This window comes from Dendrobates tinctorius, unplaced genomic scaffold, assembly GCF_039654945.1.
Source record: "Dendrobates tinctorius isolate UK_male_01 unplaced genomic scaffold, ASM3965494v1 ptg000011l, whole genome shotgun sequence".
NCBI lineage: Eukaryota > Metazoa > Chordata > Amphibia > Anura > Dendrobatidae > Dendrobates > Dendrobates tinctorius.
The window spans coordinates 37,499,456-37,524,432 of record NW_027361679.1 but is presented as its reverse complement, the minus strand read 5'-3'; the positions used below and the strand labels follow the sequence as shown (position 1 = coordinate 37,524,432).

Genomic DNA, 24,977 nt, shown 5'->3' with positions numbered 1-24,977 from the left:
TAGTCAAGGCAAGGTCACAAATGGACAGAATGGAGGCAGCCACCTGTTCCTGAGCCAATAAATAGGGTGCAGGCTAATGATTTAAATAGTTTGCATGCCTCAAAACCGTTAAATGTCCATTTTGCAAGCCTGCGAGAAAATCTTGCCATACGGATGCCATACGGATTACATACGGATGCTGACATGCGCAAAATACGCGACCACACCTTGCTTACGGATGACATACGGAGCACTATTTAGGGGTCATTCATCCGTATTACGCATGTAAAATACGGACCGTATTTTGCGTCGGTTAGGCTGGTTTCACACTTGTGTTTTTTTGCGCTGCTTTTTAGCGCAAAAAAGCATGCGTTTTTCCCCTATACTTTAACATGGGTGCGCATATGTGCGCATACATATGCGCACGTACGCGTTTGTATGCGCATGCGTTTTTTTGCAGTGTGAGCTCGGGCGCACAAAATGCATCCTGTTGCATTTTTTGTGCATCCGACTTGCCCCCAAAAAACGCATGCGCACGCAATGCGTTTTTTTACAGCAAAACACCCATTAAAGTCTATGGGTGCGCATACGTGCGCATTGTAATGCACACGTATGCGCAAAAAACGCATGCGTTTTTTTAAAAATGCACCAAAACCCGCAAAAAACGCACACAAACGCATGATGCGTTTTTTCATGCGTTTGTGTGCGCAAAAAATGCGCAGCAAAAAAACGCAAGTGTGAAAGTAGCCTTAGTGTGACCCCGGCCTTATAATCATATCAGCAGTTGAATATAAAACTTAACCTTTATTTGTATAAATAAAATCTAAAAGTACAAAAGGTGCAAAGAAAGTGCCAGTGCCAAAGAAAAAGTGCCAATACGATAAAAACAAAAAGCAATATGCCATCTTCCAATCTGTAAAGTATTAACGAAGAAAAACCTGCCCCTTTAAAGTATTGTCAGGTTTTTTGTATTAATAATGCTACTTCCGACAATAACATCAATCATAGCCATTCCCCATTCACATAGGGGTCAACAAATATTGTAGCATAAGAAAATAACCGAGCTATATACTTAGGATCAACAAAATATGCCTAGGAAAACAAATCAAGAGCGAGATTTACCCCTTGGATATCCCAGCAAAAGATCATTTATCAGTATATGCCGTTATTAATATATAGAAGGCGGTATTATTGATACAGACAAATAATTATCATACAGCCCAGGACCTATTTCTCAAATTGTCCCATTCTTACATAACATATATTATCTCACTGAAAGCAAAATAAATCCCTGTCCAAAAAAACAGGGCATGCATTCATATAGTCCTCACAGTGAGCTTTATAACAAAGTTATCGCTTTTATACTCATCTGTAGAACCGGGATAGTGAACTCCGATTCCTGCAGGCGAGCATTGCAGAGCGGTCCCACCTCAGCAGAATATCTGGCCCATTGCCTCACCGAGTGGCCTCTGTGGTGAATAGTGTCTTCCAATGCGTTTCATCATAGATTGAATCAACAGGGGAAAGTTGACATAATTCTGCTGTATGAGAGTAGTGTTCTTCTAGTCGTATCACTTGTCTAACATATATATGATGAGCGTCATACCCCACCGCATGTTTCCAGCCGCCGGTATATTCATTTCCGGCTGGTAAACCGCATAGTGCCACATAATAATAATAATAATACATTTTATTTTTATAGCGCTGACATATTCCGCAGCACTTTACATTTCAGAGGGGATTTGTACAGACAATAGACATTGCAGCATAACAATAATCACATAGATTATAACAGATACCATGAGGAATGAGGGCCCTGCTCGCAAGCTTACAATCTATAAGGAAAAAAAAAGGGAGACACGAAATGTGGGTGGTAACAGTTGCCCTGATTGTATGGACCAGCCATAATATTAAGTGTGCATCAGTACAGACACAGAGGGCTAATAGATGCATAAAGCATGTGGGAACATAATGCGGGGAACCTGGTTATGGTAAAACTTTTGGCTGTGCCACACAGGGATAGATTAGGTTAATATGTTGAGGCGATAGGCCAGTCTGAATAAATGCGTTTTCAGGGCACGCTTAAAATTGTGGGGATTGGGGACTAATCATATTGACCTGGGAAGTGCATTCCAAAGAATTGGCGCAGCACGTGTAAAGTCTTGGAGACGGGAGTGGGAGGTTCTGATTATTGAGGATACTAACCTCAGGTCATCAGCAGAACGGAGGGCGCGGGTAGGGTGGTATACACATCATGGAACGCTAGCGTTACTTTCTATACCTGACATGCAGCCAAGCTTACATGGAATGCATGCGTCATATCCGGTGCGTACAAACCACCTTACAGCGGTACATATTAAAATAGTAACAAAATTACATTTATGTCTCAGGAGGCTACTACAATGGATAACATAATGGCATCCATTCAATACTCAAGAAAGTTTATAAAAAACTCTCAAGTGCCCTTAGAAAACAATTACAGGTATTCTGACATCCAATTTTCTTTCTATGTCACATTCCAAAGATTTAAACCTTTTATTGATGTATTGACAAAGTGATCAAGCATACTCAATATGGTCATATAATGGAAAAGATACAGGATATTTCGAGCTTATATGGGAAAATAGAAAAAGATTTAAATGAAATATGGTGTATGATAATGAGGGACACGACAAACCTATGGGCTTAACATTATATGATATATATAAGGAATAGATAGAAAAGGGTGCACTCTAGCCTATCCCTATAGAGTACCTACCTAACGCAGAAGTTGGCAACCTACACATGGGTGTTTGCTCTGGGCTAGCCTGTGATCTTCACAGCATGGTCAGCTTGTGTTTCTGATATTTGATAGGGGTTCCCCATCTCTCTATGGACTTTTTGTCCCCATTTGGGATTATTTTAATCCAGCCATCGGTTCATTTATGGAGGTGCCTGCTCTATCAGGCTTTTGTTTTCTATTTTGGGCAAGCTTGTTTGGTTGTGTGGTCTTTGTGAGCTATTTCCAGTGTTGGGTGGGTTGTATCAATGTGTGATTTGTGTGTTAATTGTCCATGATTTGCATTATTTATTTCCCCAAGTTTACACCTTCCCCTTTTTATTACTCCATTTACATCAGATGGTGTACTGTTTATACTTACATGCACAGAGATTATTGCTCACATGACACTGGTTTAAAGCTGTAGCTTTATTATGAGCTTAAATTGTTTGTTTACGTATGTCACAAGTGTGACTTTTAAATGTTTTTAATGCTTGTCATTGTCGTGTGTGCCTTTTTGTATTTAATAAAATCATTGTGTTCTGTGTATCTTGTGATAATCCCCTTCAATATGGCCTATAACTTTCTTTTTTCTTGTTCAGAGGACTGGTGTAAGGTAATCTTCTCTGATGAGTCTAATTTTCAGCTTTGCCCAACACCTGGTCGTCTAATCGTTAGACGGAGACCTGGAGAGGTGTACAAGCCACAGTGTCTTGCACCCACTGTGAAATTTGGTGGAGGATCGGTGATGATCTAGGGATGCTTCACTAAGGCTGGTGTCACAGTCACGTGTGTCTGGACGCAGCGAGTAGCGCAAGGCGAACCCATATGACTCACGTGACCCTGGATACACCGCCTCCAGTGGGGCAAATTTAAATAATAAGACGTGCAGCTGGATACACCGCCTCCAACTGGCGAATTTAGGTATTACACGTATTTATATAACAGTCTGGAAACCCCACCTCCAGTAAGGCGAATTTAAATAATAAAGGGGAACATGGGTAACATTAACAATGGTGGGCCCTGCGATAGGGAATAGTGACGTGTAATAATTCTAATGGCCACCGGGGGCAATCACACCACTTTGGCACCAAGCCAAAGGAAAAAAAAAGTTCACTTTGTCCATTTAACTTGTCAGATCCAGCCTGAATCATGACAGCTGGAATTGGGCAGGTTAATTTTTGCGAAGGAGGTATGAATCAAGCTGCATACAAGGTTATCCTGGAAAAACAGTTGATTCCTTCTGCTCAGGCAATGTTCCCCAACTCTGAGGACTGGTTTTTCCAGCAGGGCAATGTGCAATGCCACACAGCTAGGTCAATCAATGTTTGGATGAAGGACCTCTGTTGTGAATTCTCTCTCTGGTTTCCCTCTGGTGATTACTGAAGGTAGTGGAGCTGGTCAGATTGACAGAGGGGTTGCGAGTTCTCTTTCTGGGCTCCCTCTGGTGGTTACTGGAGGTAGTGGAGCTGATCTGATTGACAGAGGCTTGCCACCTGATAATGAGGAAGACGATTGGAGATCTGGGGTTTCAGATTGGGATTTAAGACAGCCAACTCCCTCTATCCCTGCTGGTGATTTCTTCCTGTTCCTCCTGAGGTCTGATGTCTCCTGCTCTGTCCCTGCATGTTCAGCTAAGTGGTTCATTTGCTACTCTGTTTGCATTTGATCTGGTTTTGTCTATCTCTGCTTTGTGCGGGTCAGCCAGCTCCGGCTGGGGCTGTGCTGAATCACCGCCCATATGTTACTGCTTGTGCCAGTTTGTTTTGTCCCCTGTTATATTGGTCTCTTTTTGCTTTGCTTTCAGAATATACCAGAGTGCTGATATAGTGGGGGAGAAGTCGTGCGACTTCAGTGTTTTAGTGCATCAGACGTGTTGGACTTTTGCAGGGTTTTTTGCGTGATTGCAGACAGTGTCTTTCCTTTCCTGTCCTGTCTAGTCAGTGTGGGCCCCATCGTTTGCTCAGTCTATTTTTCTGCCTGCGTTTCTGTTTTCATCTTGTCTCACCGACAATATATATATGGGGGCTATCTATTCCTTTGAGGTCTGCTCCGGGGCAGTTTAGATTTCCCCTTTCTTGCTTTAGGCTTAGTTAGCTCTTCGGCTGTACCGAGGCGTCTAGGAACATCATAGGTACGCTCCACGGCTACTGCTAGTTGTGTGGACAGGATCAGGGGTCTGCAATCCACTTAGTTACCAACCTCTCTGGTTTTCTGTGGCTTAGCCTGGGCCTGTTATCCTCCTCGGTGACCCATTCATAACAGACCACCACATCAAATCCCTGTCATGGCCAGCCCAATCTCTAGACCTGAACCCCATTGAAAACCTCTGGAATGTAATCAAGAGAACGATGGATAGTCACAAGCCATCAAAGACACTGCTTAAATTTTTGTACCAGGAGTGGCATAAGGTCACCCAAAAGCAGTGTGAAAGACTGGTGGAAATCATGCCAAGACACATGAAAGCTAATGGTTATTCCACAAAATATTGATTTCTGACCTCTTCCTGAGTTAAAACATTAGTATTGTTGTTTCTAAATTATTATTCATTCGAGATCCATGACGTATTCATTTTGATGAAAGCTAGGCAGTCTATTCTGCCAATGTGTGACAATGAATTTGAAATGTGGAGTATCAAAGTTGGGACTCCTTCATGTGTGTTGCCTTTAGAAGTAGGGCTCCCAGAGAGGCAGACCTGCACTTACTTTTAGTCAACTAACTGTGTTACTTTCCTTACGTTTTTCTACCAATAGTACTGTATGAAACTGATGTTTGTGCCATCTGAATTGGAGGTGCCTGATTTAACCCCTTTATGACATCAGAAGGCAGTGACACCACAATGCCTCACTGCTGAAGTACAAAGAACAGAGAAGAAACAAGACAGAACAGTGAAGAAAGAAGAGAGACGACAACTGTAAGTGTTTTGATCCCTGAACCCTGCCCGATCTCTCCTCATCCACCCCAATCCTCCTCTTCCACACTTCTCCTTCTTCCTCCTTCCCCTTCGTTTTACCGCCCCTCCATCCACCCTTTGCGCCACCTCTGTGTGCACATCCAGCACCGATCAGCACTCATGCTCGCTGTTTTCCACTTTTCTTTTTCACTCCCCCTTTGCGCCACCTTCGTGCGCACATCCAGCAGCCACCAAACTTTGATGAGTGATGCAGTTCACTCATCAGAGCTCACGCCTGCTGTTTTACACACTTTTCTTTTTCGCCAACTTCGTGCGCACATTCAGCAGCCGCCGAGCTTTGATTGGTGACACAGTTCAATCATCAGAGCTTGTGCCTGCTGTTTTCCACTTTTCTTTTTCACCCCCCTTTGCGCCACCCCTGTGCGCACATCCAGCAGCCGCCAAGTTTTGATTAGTGATACAGTTCACTCATCAGAGCTTGTGCCTGCTGTTTTCCACTTTTCTTTTTCACCCCATTTGTGCCACCTCCGTGCGCACATCCAACAGCCGTCGGGCTTTGATTAGTGCTGCAGTTCACTGATCAGAGCTTGTGCCTTCTGTTTTACACACTTTTCTCTTTCTCCCCCCCTTTGCGTCACCTCCATGCGCATATCTAGCAGCCGCCAAGCTTTGATTAGTGACGCAATTCACTCAGAGCTCGTGACTGCTGTTTTCCACTTTTCTTTTTCAACCCCCCCTTTGCACCACCACGTCCGTGCGCACATCCAGCAGCCTCCAAACTTTGATTAGTGATGCAATTCACTCATCAGAGCTTATGCCTGTTTTACACACTATTCTATTTCACCACCTCCATGTGCACATTCAGCAGCCGCTGATCTTCACTCATCAGAACTCGTGCCTGCTGTTTTACACTTTTCTGTTCACTGACTTTTTTTTCCCCGGTTGCTGCTATTTTTCTTTTAACTTTTTCTTTTCAAACAAAAATTTTTACACCAAGCACTACCTCACACTCACAACTTAACAAATTACTGACACAATCACCACATACATAGAAAAGAAAATGTTGTCCCGCTCATCCCAAAAACGAGGGACAGCTTTCCTTGCCTCAGTGTTGATATGAAAACCTCAAAAAGAGGAAAAAATCCTCCAAAAAATTCTGAAACAAACCAGACAGGCCTAAATGCATCTGCCCTAATACAGGGTGCAGCGGACCCAAGTAAAATGGCAGCTGCACAGGTGCATAAATACCAAATGAAACAGCCAGTCTACAATCAGGGATTGGCCGTGTGGTACACCAGTGCAGAGAAAATAATCCACATATGGCAGGGTTTCATTCGGTATTTATGCACCTGTGCAGCTGCCATTTTACTTGGGTCCACTGCACCCTGTATTAGTGCAGATGCATTTAGGCCTGTCTCGTTTGTGTCCGACACTGATAGCAAGGGAGAGGATCCCACCATTCTTTATTTTTCAGACTCATCCTCCTCTTCCTCCTCAGGTGCTTCTGAACCGCCTTGCAGATGTCCCAAGACAGAATTTGAAGCAGCGCCCTCCATTCCAGAAGATAAACCAGAGCCCCCCATTAGTGACCCGTATGGACCTTGCTCCCCAAAAATTATGAGCCACTGATTCCTGATTTTGTGGCACAATTAGGAATCAAGTTTGACACCAACGGCCTCACAGAACTAGACTTTTTCAAAGCCTGTTTCTCTGAGGATTTTGTTAACCTCATGGTGGGCCAAACTAATTTGTATGTTCATCAATTTTTGGCACAAATCCCCAATTCATCATTTTCTAACTGGTCTCCTGTAGATGCAGTTGAAATTATGCAGTTTTGGGGCCTGGTCCTTCACATGGGGATCCTAAAGAAGCCAGAATTTCAGCAATATTGGAGTGTTGATTTTTTATACAACACACAAGTGTTCCAAATGGTCAAGGCTCGGACACGTTTTGAGGCCATCCACAAATTCCTGCATTATACCGATAATGCACGGTGTCCTCCCCGAGATGACCCCAAATTTGACCGTCTGTTCAAAGTTTGGCTGGTCATTAAACACTTCAACAAAAAGTTTGCTGATGTGTACATGGCCCAAAGGGACATCTGTATGGAGGAGTTCCTAATTCATTTCAAGGGGAGGCTCAAATTCCGTCAGTACCGGCCCAGTAAGCAGGCCGTGGACGGAATTAAACTCTATAAGCTGTGTGAGAGTACCTCAGGGTACACCCACAGGTTTAGAGTTTATGAAGTGAAGAACACCCGGATTGAACTCCCTAAATACCTTCCTATCCTGGGAGTGAGTGGGAAAATTGTGTGGGATTTGGTGCACCCCCTTCTGGATAAAAGTTATCACCTGTATGTGGATAACTTTCATACCAGCATCCCACTCTTCAAGCCACTCTCTGCGCGAGGTACCACAACCTGCGATACTGTTCATAAAAATCAGAGAGGCCTCCCAAAAACGCAAATTGTGCAGATGCTCAGAAGGGGTGACAGCAGAGCAAATGTAGCGACCACCTGCTGATGGTCAAGTAAAGTACAAGGGCATGAGGGATGTCTTTTTCTTGACCACCATACCTGGTGATGACATCACCCTCAGCACTTTATGATGTACCTCTGCACAGGTCTGCAAACCGGACTGTTTACTGGGGTACAAAAAAAACCACGTGGGACGTTGATCTCTGTGATCAAGTCCTCCAACCGTACAGCGCTTTGAGAAAGGCCAAGGTGTGGTACAAGAAGCTAGCCGTGTGTAAGGGGGTCACGGTAGCCATCCTAGACCCCTAAGCATGTCCCAGTGTAAAGTGTACAAAATGTATATACAGTTAGGTCCATATATATTTGGACAGAGACAACATTTTTCTAATTTTGGTTCTAGACATTACCACAATGAATTTTAAACAAAACAATTCAGATGCAGTTGAAGTTCAGACTTTCAGCTTTCATTTGAGGGTATCCACATTAAAATTGGATGAAGGGTTTAGGAGTTTCAGCTCCTTAACATGTGCCACCCTGTTTTTAAAGGGACCAAAAGTAATTGGACAGATTAAATAATTGCAAATAAAATGCTCATTTCTAGTACTTGGTTGAAAACCCTTTGTTGGCAATGACAAAGAGCCCAGACATCCAGGGCAAGTGGGACAGTACAGTCCAGCTGCAGGAGCTACAAGTGCATAAGCTACAGGAGTAGACACGGCAGGACAGGCGGGTGGGTCACTCACCATGTGCGAAACGGCTGAGAGAACATCTAGTGGCAGTAAGTCTGGACAGAGAGGACCCCGAGAAAATTTACAAGTCAGTACGTCCTGACCTCGAGCTGTGTGACAGGGAGAGAAGTGAAGGGGAAGCTGGAGTGATGTGTAATGTGGAACCTGCTGTAGATGCTGTATTGAACCTGGATGTGCTGCGAAGATATGAGAGTAAAGTTTTGCATTTTGAGTTGCAACTAGACTGTGTCTCTGTTATTCCACAAACAGCTGAAGGTGACCTTAGACAGCAAAGGAAGAACCCTGACGGCGCAGAGAACGGAGAGGCAAGTAAGCTGAAAGTGAGGCCACGGCAAGCAAAGCCTGTTGAACTCAGCCACGACTACAAACCTGGCTGACCATTACACGTGCACATCATACCGATGGCAATGCTCAACGCTTTCCTCCTGTTACGATGTACAGGCCAGACCACTATGTTGTACCTTCAGTTCCAGGAGGTAGTGATCAAGGCCTTAATCTTTTGAGATCAGGAAGGAACGGGCCTCATTAGTTCTGGAACTGAAGGTGCTCTTATCATATCAGGTCAACATTTCCCAGGGAAGGTCCCTCAAAGGAGAAAAAAAGGTAAGTCGCAAGAGAGGTGCCAAGTGTGTTACAGAAGGAGAATACGCAAGGACGCCATTTATCAATGCAACACCTGCCCCGACAAACCTGGCCTGTGTATGAAAAAATGCTTTAGACTGTACCACACATCCATGCACTACTAAATTCATTTCTGACTTACCCAACTAACATATGACAAACTGACGAACACTACACAACTCACATATGCCACTACATTATAAAATTCACATACCAGGAAACAGTAGATTAGTTCCAAAAAGGTGGCACTTGTTAGGCATTACCACTGTTTAGGCACATCTATATAATTTTCTTAAGGGGTCTAGTTTCTAAAATGGGGTCACTTGTGGGGGGTTTCTACTGTTTAGGCACATCAGGGGCTCTGCAAACGCCCGCAGACCATTCCATCAAAGTCTACATTCCAAAACGTCATAACTTACTACTTCCCTTCCGAGCCCCGACGTATGCCCAATCTGAAGTTTTCTCCCACATATGGGGTATTATCGTACTGAGGACAAATTGCAAAACAACTTTTGGGATCCAAATTCTCCTGTTACCATTGTGAAAATAAAAAATTGGGGGCTTAGAGATTATTTTTGTGGAAAAAAAATATGATTTTTTACTTTCAAGGCTCTACGTTTTAAACTTTAGTGAAACACTTTGGGGTTGAAATTGCTCACCACACATCTAGATAAATTCCTTGGGGGTCTAGTTTCCAAAATGGGGTCACTTGTGTGGAGTTTCCACTGTTTAGGCACATCAGTGGCTCTCCATATGCGACTTGGCATCCGATCAATTTTGTGTTGAAAAAGTCAAACGGCGCTCCTTCTCTACCAAGCTCTACCGTGCACCTAAACAGTGGTTTTCCCCTATATATTGGGTATAGGCATGTTCAGGAGAAATTGCATTACAAATTTTGGGGTTCAGTTTTTCCTGTTACCCTTGTGAAAATAAAAAAAATTAGTCTAAAGTTACATTTTAGTGAAAAAAAAGTTAAATGCTTATTTTTTCCAATAATTCCTGTGAAGCACCTGAAGAGTTAATACATTTCCTGAGTGTGGTTTTGAGCACCTTGAGGGGTGCAGTTTTTAGAATGGTGGAACTTTTGGTTATTTTCTGCTATATAGACCCCTCAAAGTGACTTCAAATGTGAGTTGGACCCGAAAAATAATGGTTTTGTAAATTTTGTTGTAAAATTAGTTTCAAAAATTGTGCTGATGTAAAGTAAACATGTGGGAAATGTTATTTATGAGCTATTTTGCCTGACATATTCGAAGAACGTACCTGAACCCCATTAGATTCAATGAGAGGCCAAACGAAACATATGCACAACACCTTAAGGGGAGACAAAAAGATTACTAAATAGCTAAAATTAGAAGCAGACACTATGAAAAATGGCATAAATTGACACACAGTAGAAATTTGCAATTGGCACCGCAGCAGTCAGCCATGGGCCATGCACCCTTAAGGTGTTGTGCATATGTTTCGTTTGGCCTCTCATTGAATCTAATGGGGCTCGGGTATGTTCGTCGAACATGTTCGTTGAACGTCTAAACGTTCGGTGAACCAAACCTTGAAAGGTTCACTCATCTCTAGTTATTACCTCATAAAGTGACACTGGTCAGAATTGATAAAATTGGACTGGTCAGGATGGTGAACACATGCTTCGGAGTCAAGGAGTTAAGAGTCTGAATATGCCAATCATTATTAGTATTATGAATTGATCATGAAGTTTACGTACCATCTTCGATCATGTGACGGTGGATGCAGCCATGTGTCATGGTTAGTTTGTAATAAGAACCATCTGTGTTCAAGAAAAGGAGAAAAATGGAAATGAGTAATACACAATTGCAAGATCTACGGTAACTACACGTGGAGATAAAAGACTGTAAAGGATCTGATTCTGTAGACATTTAACTTTAGTTGTATGGAGCAATACAAAAAGATTGCTTACAAAGTCACTTGCCTCAAAATACATAATATTGTCTCAAAAAGTTAGTAATATCATATTCATAACCCCAGCAGCCTCTAACCAAATAATCATCTCCCCTTCCCTCTTTCCTCCCCACCTGACCTCCTCTGCTGAACTGCTCCTCAACCTCAAATCTGTCCGAATGAAACATAAAACAAGCTGCCCACTCTCCTCCCATCTGCTCTCCCTTGCTCTGCTTCTCCTCACTGCTGGCGACATATCTCCCAATCCTGGACCCCCACAGCTCTCACCCCCGACTACTTCCCCTTCCTACCGCTCCCTATCTAATAAGAACTACCACAATCTTTCCAACTTAAAACCAGTGCCATTGACACCCAACCCCCTGCTCCCTCTCTCGGGAGCACTTTGGAATGCCCGCTCCATATGCAATAAGCTCCATGTGATTCATGACCTCTTTCTCTCTCACAATCTTGCCTTCCTCGGCCTCACAGAAACATGGCTGACACTCTCTGACACCGCCTCCCCTGCTGTGATGTGTTACAGCGGCCTCCACTTTACCCACACTCCTCGCCCTGGCAACAAACACGGTGGAGGAGTGGGTCTTCTCCTTTCTTCCAACTGCACCTTCAACCCAATCCCACCTCTTCCCTCCCTAATCATCCCCTCTTTTGAAATCCACTCTGTCCGCATCTACTCTCCCTCCAACCTCCAAGTGGCCGTCATATACCGACGTCCAGGCCCGACCTCTGCCTTCATTGACCAATTCTCTACCTGGCTTCTTCATTTTCTTTCAAATGACACCCCCACAATCATCATGGGTGACTTCAACATCCCCACTGATACCTTTCAGTCAGCAGCCTCCAAACTCCTGTCCCTTCATCCTTTGGACTTACTCAGTGGTCCTCCTCAGTCACCCAGACAGATGGACACACATTAGACCTGGTCTTCACCCGTCTCTGCTCTCTTTCTAACTTCACCAACTCCCCTCTCCCTCTATCTGACCATCATCTACTCACTTTCTCATCCCTGTCCTCCTCACCTGGCACCCATGTCCAGTAACATGCACACCCCCGCAGAAACCTTGCACACCTAGACACCCACGCACTCTCTGACTCTATTCTACCACTGGCATCCATATCATCACTCCATGACACAGACGGTGCCACTGCTTTCTACAATGCCACTCTCGCATCAGCTATTGACACGGTTGCCCCTCTCGTTCATGGCAGAATGCGATGTATCAACACACAATCCTGGCACAATAACACCACTAAAAAGCTCCGGCAAGTGTCCAGGATTGCAGAGCGACGCTGGAAGAAAACAAATTTGCAAGATGACTTCACCACATTCAAACAGGCAACACTTGATTTCAAATCTGCCCTCACCTCTGTTAAACAGGGCTACATGACAACCCTCGTATCTTCCCTATCTTACAACCCAAAACAGTTATTCAAAACTTTTAACTCCCTCCTCCATCCACCACTGCTTCCTCAAACCTCCCTCATCTCTGCCAAGGACTTTGCCACACACTTCAAAAACGAGATTGACCAAACAAGGCAAGTCTTCATCACTCAACCACCACAACCCCTTTGTATACCAGACCAATGCCCAAACCCCATAACCTCACTCTCCAACATCACTGAAGGGGAGCTTAATCGCCTCTTCTCCAAATCGCACCTCACAACCTGTGCACTTGACCCCATCCCATCCCACCTCCTCCTCAACCTCACCACCACACTTATCCCATCCCTAACCCACCTCTTCAACGTATCACTAACGTCCGGTACCTTCCCTTCTGCTTTCAAGCATGCCACAATCACGCCTATCCTTAAAAAGCCAACCCTCGACCCAACCGCTATGTCCAGCTATCGCCCAATATCATTGCTTCCATTCGCTTCCAAACTCCTGGAACAGCACGTCCACGCTGAACTTTCCTCCCACATATCATCTAATTTACTCTTTGACAATCTACAATCTGGTTTCCGCCCCTATCACTCCACTGAGACAGCCCTGACCAAAATTACTAACGACCTACTTACAGCCAAATCAAATGGACAATACTCTATACTCCTGCTTCTAGACCTGTCCTCTGCATTTGACAGTTGACCACTGCCTCCTACTACAGATCCTCTCCTCCTTCAGCATCAAAGGCCTTGCCCTATCCTGGATCTCCTCCTACCTTTCCAACCGCACATTCAGCGTCTCCCACTCCCACACCACCTCCTCATCCCACCCTCTCTCTGTTGGAGTCCCCCAAGTCTCTGTTTTAGGACCCCTACTCTTCTCAATCTATACACTTGGTCTGGGGCAACTCATAAAGTCCCACGGATTCCACTACCACCTTTATGCTGATGACACTCAGATCTACCTCTCTGGCCCAGACATCACCTCTCTGGTGTCCAGAATCCCAAAGTGTCTATCAGCCATATCTTCCTTCTTCTCCTCTCGCTTCCTCAAACTCAATGTAGACAAATCTGAACTCATCATCTTTCCTCCATCTCACAGATCTTCCTTACCCGACCTAGCTATAACAATGACATCACACTTTCCCCAGTACCAGAAGTCCGCTGCCTCGGAGTAACCTTTGACTCTGCCCTGTCCTTCAAACCGCACATCCAAGCTCTTTCTACCTCCTGTCGCCTCCTGCTCAAAAATATTTCCAGAATCCGTCCTTTCCTCAACCCTCAATCTAGTAAAATGCTTGTGCATGCCCTATTCATCTCCCGCCTCGACTACTGCAACATCCTTTTCTGTGGTCTTCCTGCTAACACCCTCGCACCTCTCCAGTCCATCCTTAACTCTGCCGCCCGACTAATTCATCTCTCTCCTCGCTACTCCTCCGCTTCTCCCCTCTGCAAATCTCTTCACTGGCTCCCATTCCCTCAGCGTATCCAGTTCAAATTACTAACACTGACCTACAAGGCCATCCATAACCTGTCTCCCCCATATGTCTCTGAACTAACATCCCGATACCTTCCCTCACGTAATCTCCGGTCCTCCCAAGACCTCCTCTCCTCCACAATTATTCGCTCCTCACCCAACCGCCTCCAAGACTTCTCCTGAATAGCCCCTATTCTCTGGAATTCTTTGCCCCAACAAGTCCGACTATCAACCACACTTGGATCCTTCAGACAGAACCTGAAAACCCACCTCTTCAAGAAAGCCTACAGCCTGCAATGACCCCGCTACCTCCTCACCACTACCGGAGATATCATCTCAACCAACACCGGAACTGCTGCAACCCACCAACCTACTGTCTCCTTCCCCACCATCCTATAGCATGTAAGCCCGAAAGGGCAGGGTCCTCTCTCCCCTCTGTATCAGTCTGTCATTGTTAGTTTGTTTACTGTAAGTGATATCTGTAATTTGTATGTAACCCCTTCTCATGTACAGCAACATGGAATCAATGGTGCTATATAAATAAATAATAATAATAATAATTCTGTACTAGGAAACTAAGGTGATGTAAAATATAATGATTATGTCTTGTTGCACCAACCAAGTTAAAGAGAACATGTAAGCAGGTTTTCAGTCCATACCTCTGTTTTATAGAAACCCATCTGCGCAATTACATGCAAATGAGTCACAAGTTTAAGGGGCTTGGCCTTGCACTTACAGTTCTCTGGCCTTTCTCCGGCTTTCCCTGCAAGCCTTCTGTCAGTGACTGATAGATCACTCTTCTCTGTGACCTGATTCCCTGCCCAAGATCTTGCACAAGCTCTGTGGCACATGTGTGCAGTTAGGTCCTGATGATGTTTAAGAGCTGGACAATCGATTTTTGCATGAGCTGCCCCTGTGAATGATGACGCATGCATGAGGTCTTGGGCGGTGGAGCAGGTCACACAGAAGAGTAAGCTGTCAATCACTGACAGGAGGCAAAAGAAAACGGCACTCTTGATAGAGATGTACAAGGAGCCAATCCATAGCAATACATGTAAGAAGAACTTGGCAGTCAAATATAGATTTTCAAGGTGATTTAATTGAAAGTTGAAATCCCCCATTGAAAACATAACGTTTTGGTCTGTTCATAGATCTTCCTCAGATGCACTGCAAATAAAACGAATAGTGTACAGAAAAAAACATATATAAACAAATTGATGTTCACAGAAACTTAGAATAAATGCAACCCAAAATTAAAAATAAATACAGGTTGAATCCAATAACAATTATAAAGGGTGAGTATGAGAATTCAATATCAGGAGTCGAGAAGTCCTGGTCATTTCAAGAGGCTAGTGCTAGTCATACTCAAAACAGTATTAACTCTAAGGGTATGTGCACACGCTGCGGATTCCACAGCAGTTTTAGCTGCGGTGTACAGTACCATTCAAATGAATGGTAAAAAAAAACCGATGTGTAGATGTTGCGGAAAAATCCGCGCGGATTTGCTGCGGTTTTGAAACCGCAGAAAGAATTGACATGTCAATTCTTTCTGCGGAATCCGCTGCGGGTTCCTATCTCCACCATTGTGGAGATGGTGAATCCGCAGGACCAAACCGCAGGCAAAACCGCAGATAATCCGCAGGTCTTTTGACCTGCGGTTTATCTGCGGTTTTTGCAAAATCCGTGCGGATTAATCCGCAGCAGATTCCGCAGCGTCTGCACACACCCTTACAACTTTAGCTTTAGCTAACATTCGCCCTAATTCCCTACTTCTGATATTGAATCCTTATACTTACCTTCTATAATTGTTATTGTTATTCGTCCTAATTCCCTACTTCTGATATTGAATCCTTATACTTACCTTCTATAATTGTTATTGTATTCAGTTTGTATTTATTTTTTATTTTGGGTTGCATTTATTCTAAATTTCTGTGCATATAAATTTGTTTATACGTTTTTTTCTGTACACGATTTGTTTTATATACAATGGAAGTTAAATGTTAATTTTTTCCTTCCACATTCCAAAAATTCCTGTGAAGCACCTGATGGGTTAATAAGCTTCTTGAATGTGGTTTTGAATAGAGATGAGCGAATTTGTTCAGATTTTGTCCCCGAATCTGATTTTGACATATTCGAGCACTATTCGTTCCAAATGTATGTCTTATGATCGGTTCCGAACATATTAGGTAATTTCTACTCCCATTGACTCATTAGACGTTCGGCTGTGTTCGACAAATATTGCAAAAACAATTTTAGAATGGTGTCACTTTTACTATTTTCTGTCATATAGGCCCCTCAAAGTCACTTCAAATGTAAAGTGCACCCTAAAAAATGTTCTTTGTATTTTTTGTTGGAAAAATGAGACATTGCTGGTGAACTTTTAACCCTTATAACTTCCTAACGAAAAAAATTATGTTTAAAAAATTGTGCTGATGTAAAGTTGACTCCTGGTAAATATTATTTATTAAGTATTTTGTGTAATACACCTCTCTGACTTAATAGCAAAAAAAAAAGTTAAAGTTTGAAAATTGCAAAGTTATCCAAATTTTTGCCAATTTCTGTTATTTTCACAAAAATTAGCGCAAGTCATATTGAAGAAATTGTACCATTATCATGAATTACAATATGTCACTAGAAAATATTCTCACAACCAGTGGGATCCGTGGAAGCGTTCCAAAGACACAGGTCAGAATTTTAAAATTTATCCCGTGCAGGAAGGTGAAAACACGGTCAGGGGTGAAGGAGTTGATAGCTTGGGAGCCTTTTGGGATATTGTCCCTTTTCCCAGATTTTTATCATTAGCCCCCAGGCGTGGGCTTTGCATCTGCTGGTGTCACGCATTTACCACGACAGAGAGGAGCCAAAAGACTGCAGCGCCTGATTTCTCGTACTCCTGCACTAATTAGAAGCACTTCACCTTCATATTAAGTGGTGCAGATTTCTTTTAGCAGTGCAGGGGTTAATCTGCTCAGTTCAGAGATCTTGGAAGTTTTCCTGCATTTAGGCTCTCAGCTGTTGACTGTTAACCACTCCCATCTACTATATTATCTGGGTCCTGGCAAGCACTCATTGCCAAAACTAGTTCATGTTGCATGGTTAATACATGGTGGTTGGAGGTTGTTGATTGAGAAGGCATTTGGTGGATATATCTGAGACTGTTGCTAGGTTTTGGGAATGTGCTAATTCCCCTCCTTCTCCTACTTTGGTTTGATCCCATCCTCCACTCCCTGCTGTATACCTTTGTTTGCGTGAGTATATTTGTATGATTGGTATTTTCCTTTATCCCTGTTCGTATTACCTTATTAGACTGGTTTGTGTATTACGGTACACTACTACTCCCCTCTTTCCTGTATGGGAAGGGGTACAGACTGTGGGCGGATTCAGGAGCTAAGGCAAGGAACATAGCCCATAGCTTCTGTCTTCATCAGAAGTAATCTGTGGAACAGGACAAGCTGGGGCGCACCTAGTGTTAGGGACACAGAAGGAGCCCCTGGTCCAGGGATACAAGACAGCACAGTTGTGACAGCTGGTTATGAAAATTATGCAGGAGCCCAGGCCATTTTTTGTATTTAATTCTTAATTTTACACAGGATGTATACAGCTGCTGCTGAATACAATGCCCATCATTGTCGCCAGGTCACCCAGTTTACATGGAATTCAGGTGACAATGCTGCGAGCTGACTGAAGCAGCCAGGCCCTGGGATCAGTGCGAACTGTACTGCTTTTCCCAGGCACTGGTATGTGTTACACAGATGGCACTTGGATGCCACACGGATGTGAAACACGGGCACACGGACATGGACAGCAAACTGATACACGGATGTGACAAACGTACATAGGAATGGCACACGGACGTGGACCACAGATCTCACCAGTACTGTTTTTTTCCTGTACAGGAAGCACCAAGACGTGTGAAGGAGGTCCTACATAAATCTCTAACTGGAGGCCGGCGGTAGGTGAGAGAAGAGGGAGAGATGCCAAAAGCTGTAAGTGCAGGCAAAGCTTCGTGCACTTGCAGCTGGATTTCTATAAAATGGAGACAGGGATTCAAAAAACAAAGATATGAACATCATGAACCTTACACGGTTAGTTTGAGATCTAAAAACCTACTGACAGATTCCCTTTCATGAGGTTGTCCACTACTTTTTAAAGCTTTCTCAATGGGCTTAGTGTGCACAGTAAAAATACAAAGTAAAAAATGTACCAAATAGACCGGTGCCACTGCTTCGTTCTGATAGCACCATTCTCGGCTGGGCTCCTTGCTTCCTGTTCTAATAGGCAATATCACGTGATGGGTGCAACCAATCGACTTCCACTATTCGGATGCAGCCTTAAAGGGAACCTGTACACAGGATTGTGCATTCTGTCTGCAGAATTTTTTTTTTTAAGGATCAGTGACATGTCAGGAGCCATACACATGAATGCCTAAGCAAAGCACCACATGAAGACCCCCCCACAGGCTGACCCGGAGCACGAGCATATCATTAACTCAAAAATGAAAATAAAGATTAAACAACAACCACAAGACGGATTTCATCAACCAACAACGCCGATGTGACACTGTAGGTTACTGTGCACAATCCTTCTGACAGGTTACCTTTAGCATTCCTTTTGAACTGGTAATGGAAGCCAGGATCCCAATAGGTGCCACCAGCAGAAAAACAGAACATTATTGCCAATTATTATCAGTCTAGTAGGTGAATATTGACTTTTATTATTCTTGAAGCACTCTGGGCCCATTGAGAAAGCTTTTAAGAGTAGTGAATAGCCCCTTTAAAGTAGATCCATCAGTAACATATGCCACCCTATGTAAGGGAAACAGATTAGTTATTGATCTGCATTCCTAGTAACCAAAACGTGCCACTTAGATACTAAGAACCCTGAAAGAATGCAGTAGATGCCTTAATGAGTGGAGGGTTTCCTTTGCCCCTTCCTACGCCCATCAGATTACGTTCAGAGCACTAATCAGAAGTCTCCGGATATTTGACAGGAAGAACAAGGCTGCATACAGACGCATTCCTGGTAGTCATCAATACGGGCAACTTACGTTCCATTGGTTGCATTTAGATGTTCGACATAAGCCACACCACGTCTGTCTCTAGCAATACTTGCACCTTCTCCTGAATTTACTCCAGCAACAGTTAAGTACATCTCAGCAATTATTGGCGTGTTTGATAGATGTAAAACTGCTGATTGATAGTCTGCTGCTTCATTCAATGTCTAGTGAATTGAGAAAAGGCCATAAGAATAATTTATTTAATACATTTTATTACATTGGAACCAAGAAAGTGTAAATTATCTCAAATTTCCAATATTTCTATTGATCTACGACTGGTCACCAATGCACAGCACAACAGCACCAACTAGTGAAAATAAACCCTTAATGGGCAAGTACAAGTGCTTCTCAAAAAATTAGAATATCATCAAAAAGTTAATTTATTTCAGTTCTTCAATACAAAAAGTGAAACTCATATATTATGTAGTCATTACAAACAGAGTGACCTATTTCAAGTGTTTATTTCTGTTAATGTTGATGGTTATGGCTTACATCCAATAAAAACCCAAAAGTCATTATCTCAGTAAATCAGAATACTTTATAACATCAGCTTGAAAAGTGATTTTAAAATCCAAAATATTGGCCTACTGAAATGCATCAATGCGGAGTGGCATGGTGACGTTCAGCCTGTGGCACTGCTGAGGTGTTATGGAAGCCCAGGTTGCTTTGATAGCAGCCTTCAGCTCATCTGCATTGTTGGGTCTGGTGTCTCTCATCTTCCTCTTGACAATACCCCATAGATTCTCTATGGAGTTAAGGTCAGGCGAGTTTGCTGGCCAATCAAGCACAGTGATATTGTTGATTTAAACCAGGTATTGGGACTTTTGGCAGTATGGACAGGTACCAAGTCCTGCTGGAGAACGAAACTGTTTCTTCAAAATTTCCAAATATATGTCCATAAGAGATTACAATATCACTTGCAATGTTTTCTTTATTATTTAAAGAGTTATATAGAGTCTCTGAAGAGACAATTTGCATATTTCCCAGAGGAGCATTGCGGCTCTAAGTCTCCTCATATCGGCATGCTTAGCATGTCATTCTCCGCAAGGAGAAACGATATTTCTTGGATATCGGTCAGACGCCTCCACACAGCCAAACCAGATCTCACACTTTGCACTGACGAGGGGCAGTACCCCAAAACACAGTGTCTGCAAATTGAGATTCTGGTTTGGCTTTTATCCTAAGTCATGTAACAAAGCTCGTTAAAGGGTCAACATTGACTTTTCGGATTGCTTCTTCCAATAGGTGGCACTAGAGTTCTAGTCCTCTTCCTCTCCGAAGAGACAATTTGCATATTTCCCAGAGGAGCATTGCAGTTTTAAGTCTCCTCACCTCGGCATGCTTAGCATGTCATTCTCCGCATGGAGAAACGATACGTCTTGGATATCGGTTAGACGCCTCTCACGTAGCCAAACCAGACCTCACACTTTGCACTGACGAGGGGCAGTACCCCGAAACACAGTGTCTGCAAATTGAGATTCAGGTTTTGGATTTTATCCTAAGTCATGTAACAAGGCTCGTTAAAGGGTCGACATTGACTTTTAGGATTTCTACTTTCAATAGGTGGCACTAGAGTTCTAGTCCTATTCCTCTGTGAAGAGACAATTTGCATATTTCCCAGAGGAGCATTGCAGCTTTAAGTCTCCTCATCTCGGCATGCTTAGCATGTCATTCTCCGCAAGGAGAAACGATACTTCTTGGATATCGGTCAGATGCCTCTCACACAGCCAAGCCAAATCACACACTTTGCACTGATGAGGGGCAGTACCCCGAAACACAGTGTCTGCAAATTGAGATTCTGGTTTTTGCCTTTATCCTAAGTCATGTAACATGGCAGGCTCATTAAAGGGTCTACATTGACTTTTAGGATTGCTACTTCCAATAGGTGGCACTAGAGTTCTAGCCTTCTTCCTCTCTGAAGAGACAATTTGCTTTATTATATAGACATATTCTTGTATTCTTAACAAAATGTGGTAATATGCCACCCTATTTCAATTGGTGGGGATCTAAGTGTCAGGACCTTCACCAATCCTGAAAATTAAGGGGTTGAACAGCTGGTGTTTTATAAGGGGATTTTTACACATACGTTTTTTGAGGTAGAGAACTAACATGCCACTTTTTATTTCGCAGTGCAGTTTTATGATCTTATTGGAAAGAGACTCGCAGTATACGGTAGATAGCAGAGTGATTTTTCTATTAAAATCGCTTATAAGTTTATTCAATACTTAACCCCTTCACCCTGAAGCCTGTTTTCATCTTCCTGACCAGGCTAATTTTTTCAATTCTGACCAGTGTCACTTTATGAGGTAACATAGTTTTGAACATAGTTTTGAAGGCTGAAGGAAGACCTTATGTCCATCTAGTTCAGCCTACTATTAGTGCAGCTGTTCTGCATTGTTGATCCTGGGGAAGGCAAAAAACCCACAGAGTAGAAGCCAATTTTCTCCATAGGGAAAAAAATTCCTTCCCCTAAGCTGGGTCAACCATCTACCTATAACATTATGTTATTCGTAACCTTCTATACTGTTACTCACAAGAAAAGCATCCATTCCTTTCTTAAATTCATTCAGTGAGTTGGCCATCACCACTTCCTCAGGAAGAAACTCTGGAACGCTTCAATGGATCCCAGTGATTCTGAGACTTTATTGTGACGTATTGTACTTCATGATAGTGGTAAAATTTGTTCGATGCAACTTGCGTTTATTTGTGAAAATATCAGAGATTTGGCAAAGATTTTGAAAATCTAGAATTTTCAAACTTTACTTTTATGCCCTTAAATCAGGGAGTTATGTCAAGCAAAATAGTTAATAAATAACCATTCCCACATGTCTACCTTACATCAGCACATTTTTTTAAACATACTTTTTTATTAGGAAGTTATAAAGGTGAAAAGTTGACCAGCAATTTTTCATTTTTACAATAAAATTCATAAACTCAATTTTTTAGGGACCACCTCACATTTGAAGTGACTTTGATGGGCCCATATGGCAGAAAATATCCAAAATTTACACCATTCTAAAAACTGCACCCCTCAAGGTGCTCAAAACCACATTCAATAAGAACAAGGAAGCATAGGCCACAAAAGTAAAATAAATAATCTTTATCAACAATGAATCTAACATTAAATAACATTCTCATGCGGCTTCTTCCTGTGGGGGGGGGCCTCAACTTTCGCAGTATTATGGGTACTTTAGTTTAAAAATAGGCTCTGCATGATGACACTTGTCAATTAAGATGGGTGTACTACCTCTTTAGGCGGTACCTTTTTGTATTTGTATCTCCATTTTTATTTTATTTGATTTTAGATTCATTGTTAATAATGATTATTTATTTTACTTTTTTTGGCCTATGCTTCCTTGTTCTAGTTGGATTGGATTATAGTTTGGGAAGTGCCATTAATCTAAGCCACTTGTTTGTCGGTTTACCACATTCATTAAGTTTATTAACGCTTCATTTACCTTTTTAACAAAAATTTTAATTTAGACTCCTTTTTTTATTTTCACAAGGGTAGCAGGAGAAATTGAACCCCAAAATTTATTGTGCGATTTCTCCTGAGTACGCCATTAACCCATATGTGGGAAATAGTACTGTTTGGATACATGGCAGGGCTTGGAAGGGAAAGAGCGCCATTTGAATTTTTGAATTCAAAATTTGCTGGAATCATTAGTGGATGCCATGTCCCGTGTTGATAGCCCCTGTTGTGCCTAAAGAGTGGAAATCTGAACAGCGCACATAAGGAAAAAAATCCCAAAAATTCAAAAAAGCACATTTGAAAGGTTGACTCACCAAACCCTGACTAATGCAATGGAGGTCTGCTGCATCCTGCTAGTGCATTAGTCAGGGTTTGGTGAGTCAACCTTTCAAATGTGCTTTTTTGAATTTTTGGGCATTTCTTCCTTATGTGCGCTGTTCAGATTTAGTGTTAGGGACCCACAAAATTTGGGGACCCTTGACGTTGGGTTGTGAGCTAATCTGCTTTGGCCAAAATAGTAACTAATACCCCATATCTTTTTATTTTTTTGCACTTTTTATCATTTTTGCAGGATGCAGCTAGACCTCTTTATGTTGGCTTGGTTGACACATTAAAACAAAATATTCTTCAAAACATATATATACTGCTCAAAAAAATAAAGGGAACACAAACAGCCTGTTACAAATGGAATAGTGTTCCCTTTATTTTTTTTTTTGAGCAGTATATATTAGATTGATAGAGAGATATATAGCTAGACAGATTAAAAGCCGGCAAATGATCAGCCGCATACAGTATAATCACAGAGTGACAGGTTAGAATAGAATAGATAGAATAGATATATATACACATACAATAGGTGTGTGTATGTATATATATATATATATATATATATATATATACACACACACATACACACACCTGTTCTACGTCAGTGACACACATACATATATATATATGAAATGTATAAATGTATATAAAATGGCATGGGGTCCCCCTATAATTAATAGCCAGTAGTGTTGAGCTTTCCGATACCGCAAGTATCGGGTATCGGCCGATATTTGCCGTATCGGAATTCCGATACCAAGTACCGATACTTTTTTCGTATCGGATACCGGAATCGGAAGTCCAAAATGCAATGAGCCACAAAAGTGGCTCTGATTGGCTGCCGAAATGACGTCATCATGATGCGCTGTCTGTGCGCATCATGATGCGCCGTCAGTTTGGGCCTTCGGGGGGGCTGTGCCGACTGTCCGGGGGTCTGTACCGGCCTGCCGGGGGGCTGTGCCGGCCTGCCGGTGGTCTGTGCAGGCTCCGGTGGTCTGTGCCGGCCTGCCGGGGGGCTGTGACGGCCTGCCGGTGGTCTGTGCAGGCTCCGGTGGTCTGTGCCGGCCTGCCGGGGGGCTGTGCCGGCCTGCCGGTGGTCTGTGCAGTCTCCGGGGGTCTGTGCAGGCATCGTCCGATGGGACTACAAGTCCCATCGGGCGATGCCTGCTACCATGACAGTGATTGACACATTAGCCAATGATGGGACAGTAGAAGTCCCATCATCCGGCTAATGTGTTGAATGTAAAAAAAAAATAAAAAAATTACATGCTACATACATGCTACATACATACAACATGCATACTACATATATACTACATGCAACATGCATACTACATACATGCTACATACTACATGCATGCTACATACATGCTACATACTACATACATGCTACATACATACTACATACTGTATATACTACATGCATGCAACATACATACTACATATATACTACATGCATGCAACATACATACTACATATATACTACATGCATGCAACATGCATACTACATATATACTACATGTAACATACATACTACATATATACTACATGCAACATGCATACTACATACATGCTACATACTACATGCATGCTACATACTACATACATGCTACATACTACATACATGCTACATACATACTACATACATAATACATATATACTACATGCATGCAACATGCATACTACATATATACTATATATACTACATGTAACATACATACTACATATATACTACATGCTACATACATGCAACATACACACTACATGCTACATACATACACACTACATGCTACATACATGCAACATACATACTACATACATGCTACATACATACTA

The 24,977-nt window shown here is 42.7% G+C and overlaps 1 protein-coding gene across 3 annotated transcripts in view; it reads right to left on the bottom strand.

Moving 5' to 3' along the window:
- Positions 1-24,977, bottom strand: part of LOC141046614 (N-acylethanolamine-hydrolyzing acid amidase-like) — a 122,485-nt gene that overhangs the window by 39,352 nt on the left and 58,156 nt on the right. For all 3 annotated transcript variants that reach the window (XM_073541130.1, XM_073541138.1, XM_073541148.1), the window contains exons 6-7: positions 19,337-19,509; positions 11,218-11,280 (exon numbers count right to left, since the gene is read on the bottom strand). In XM_073541130.1, the coding sequence (XP_073397231.1) occupies positions 11,218-11,280; positions 19,337-19,509 (236 nt within the window). The remainder of the gene's footprint in view (positions 1-11,217; positions 11,281-19,336; positions 19,510-24,977) is intronic.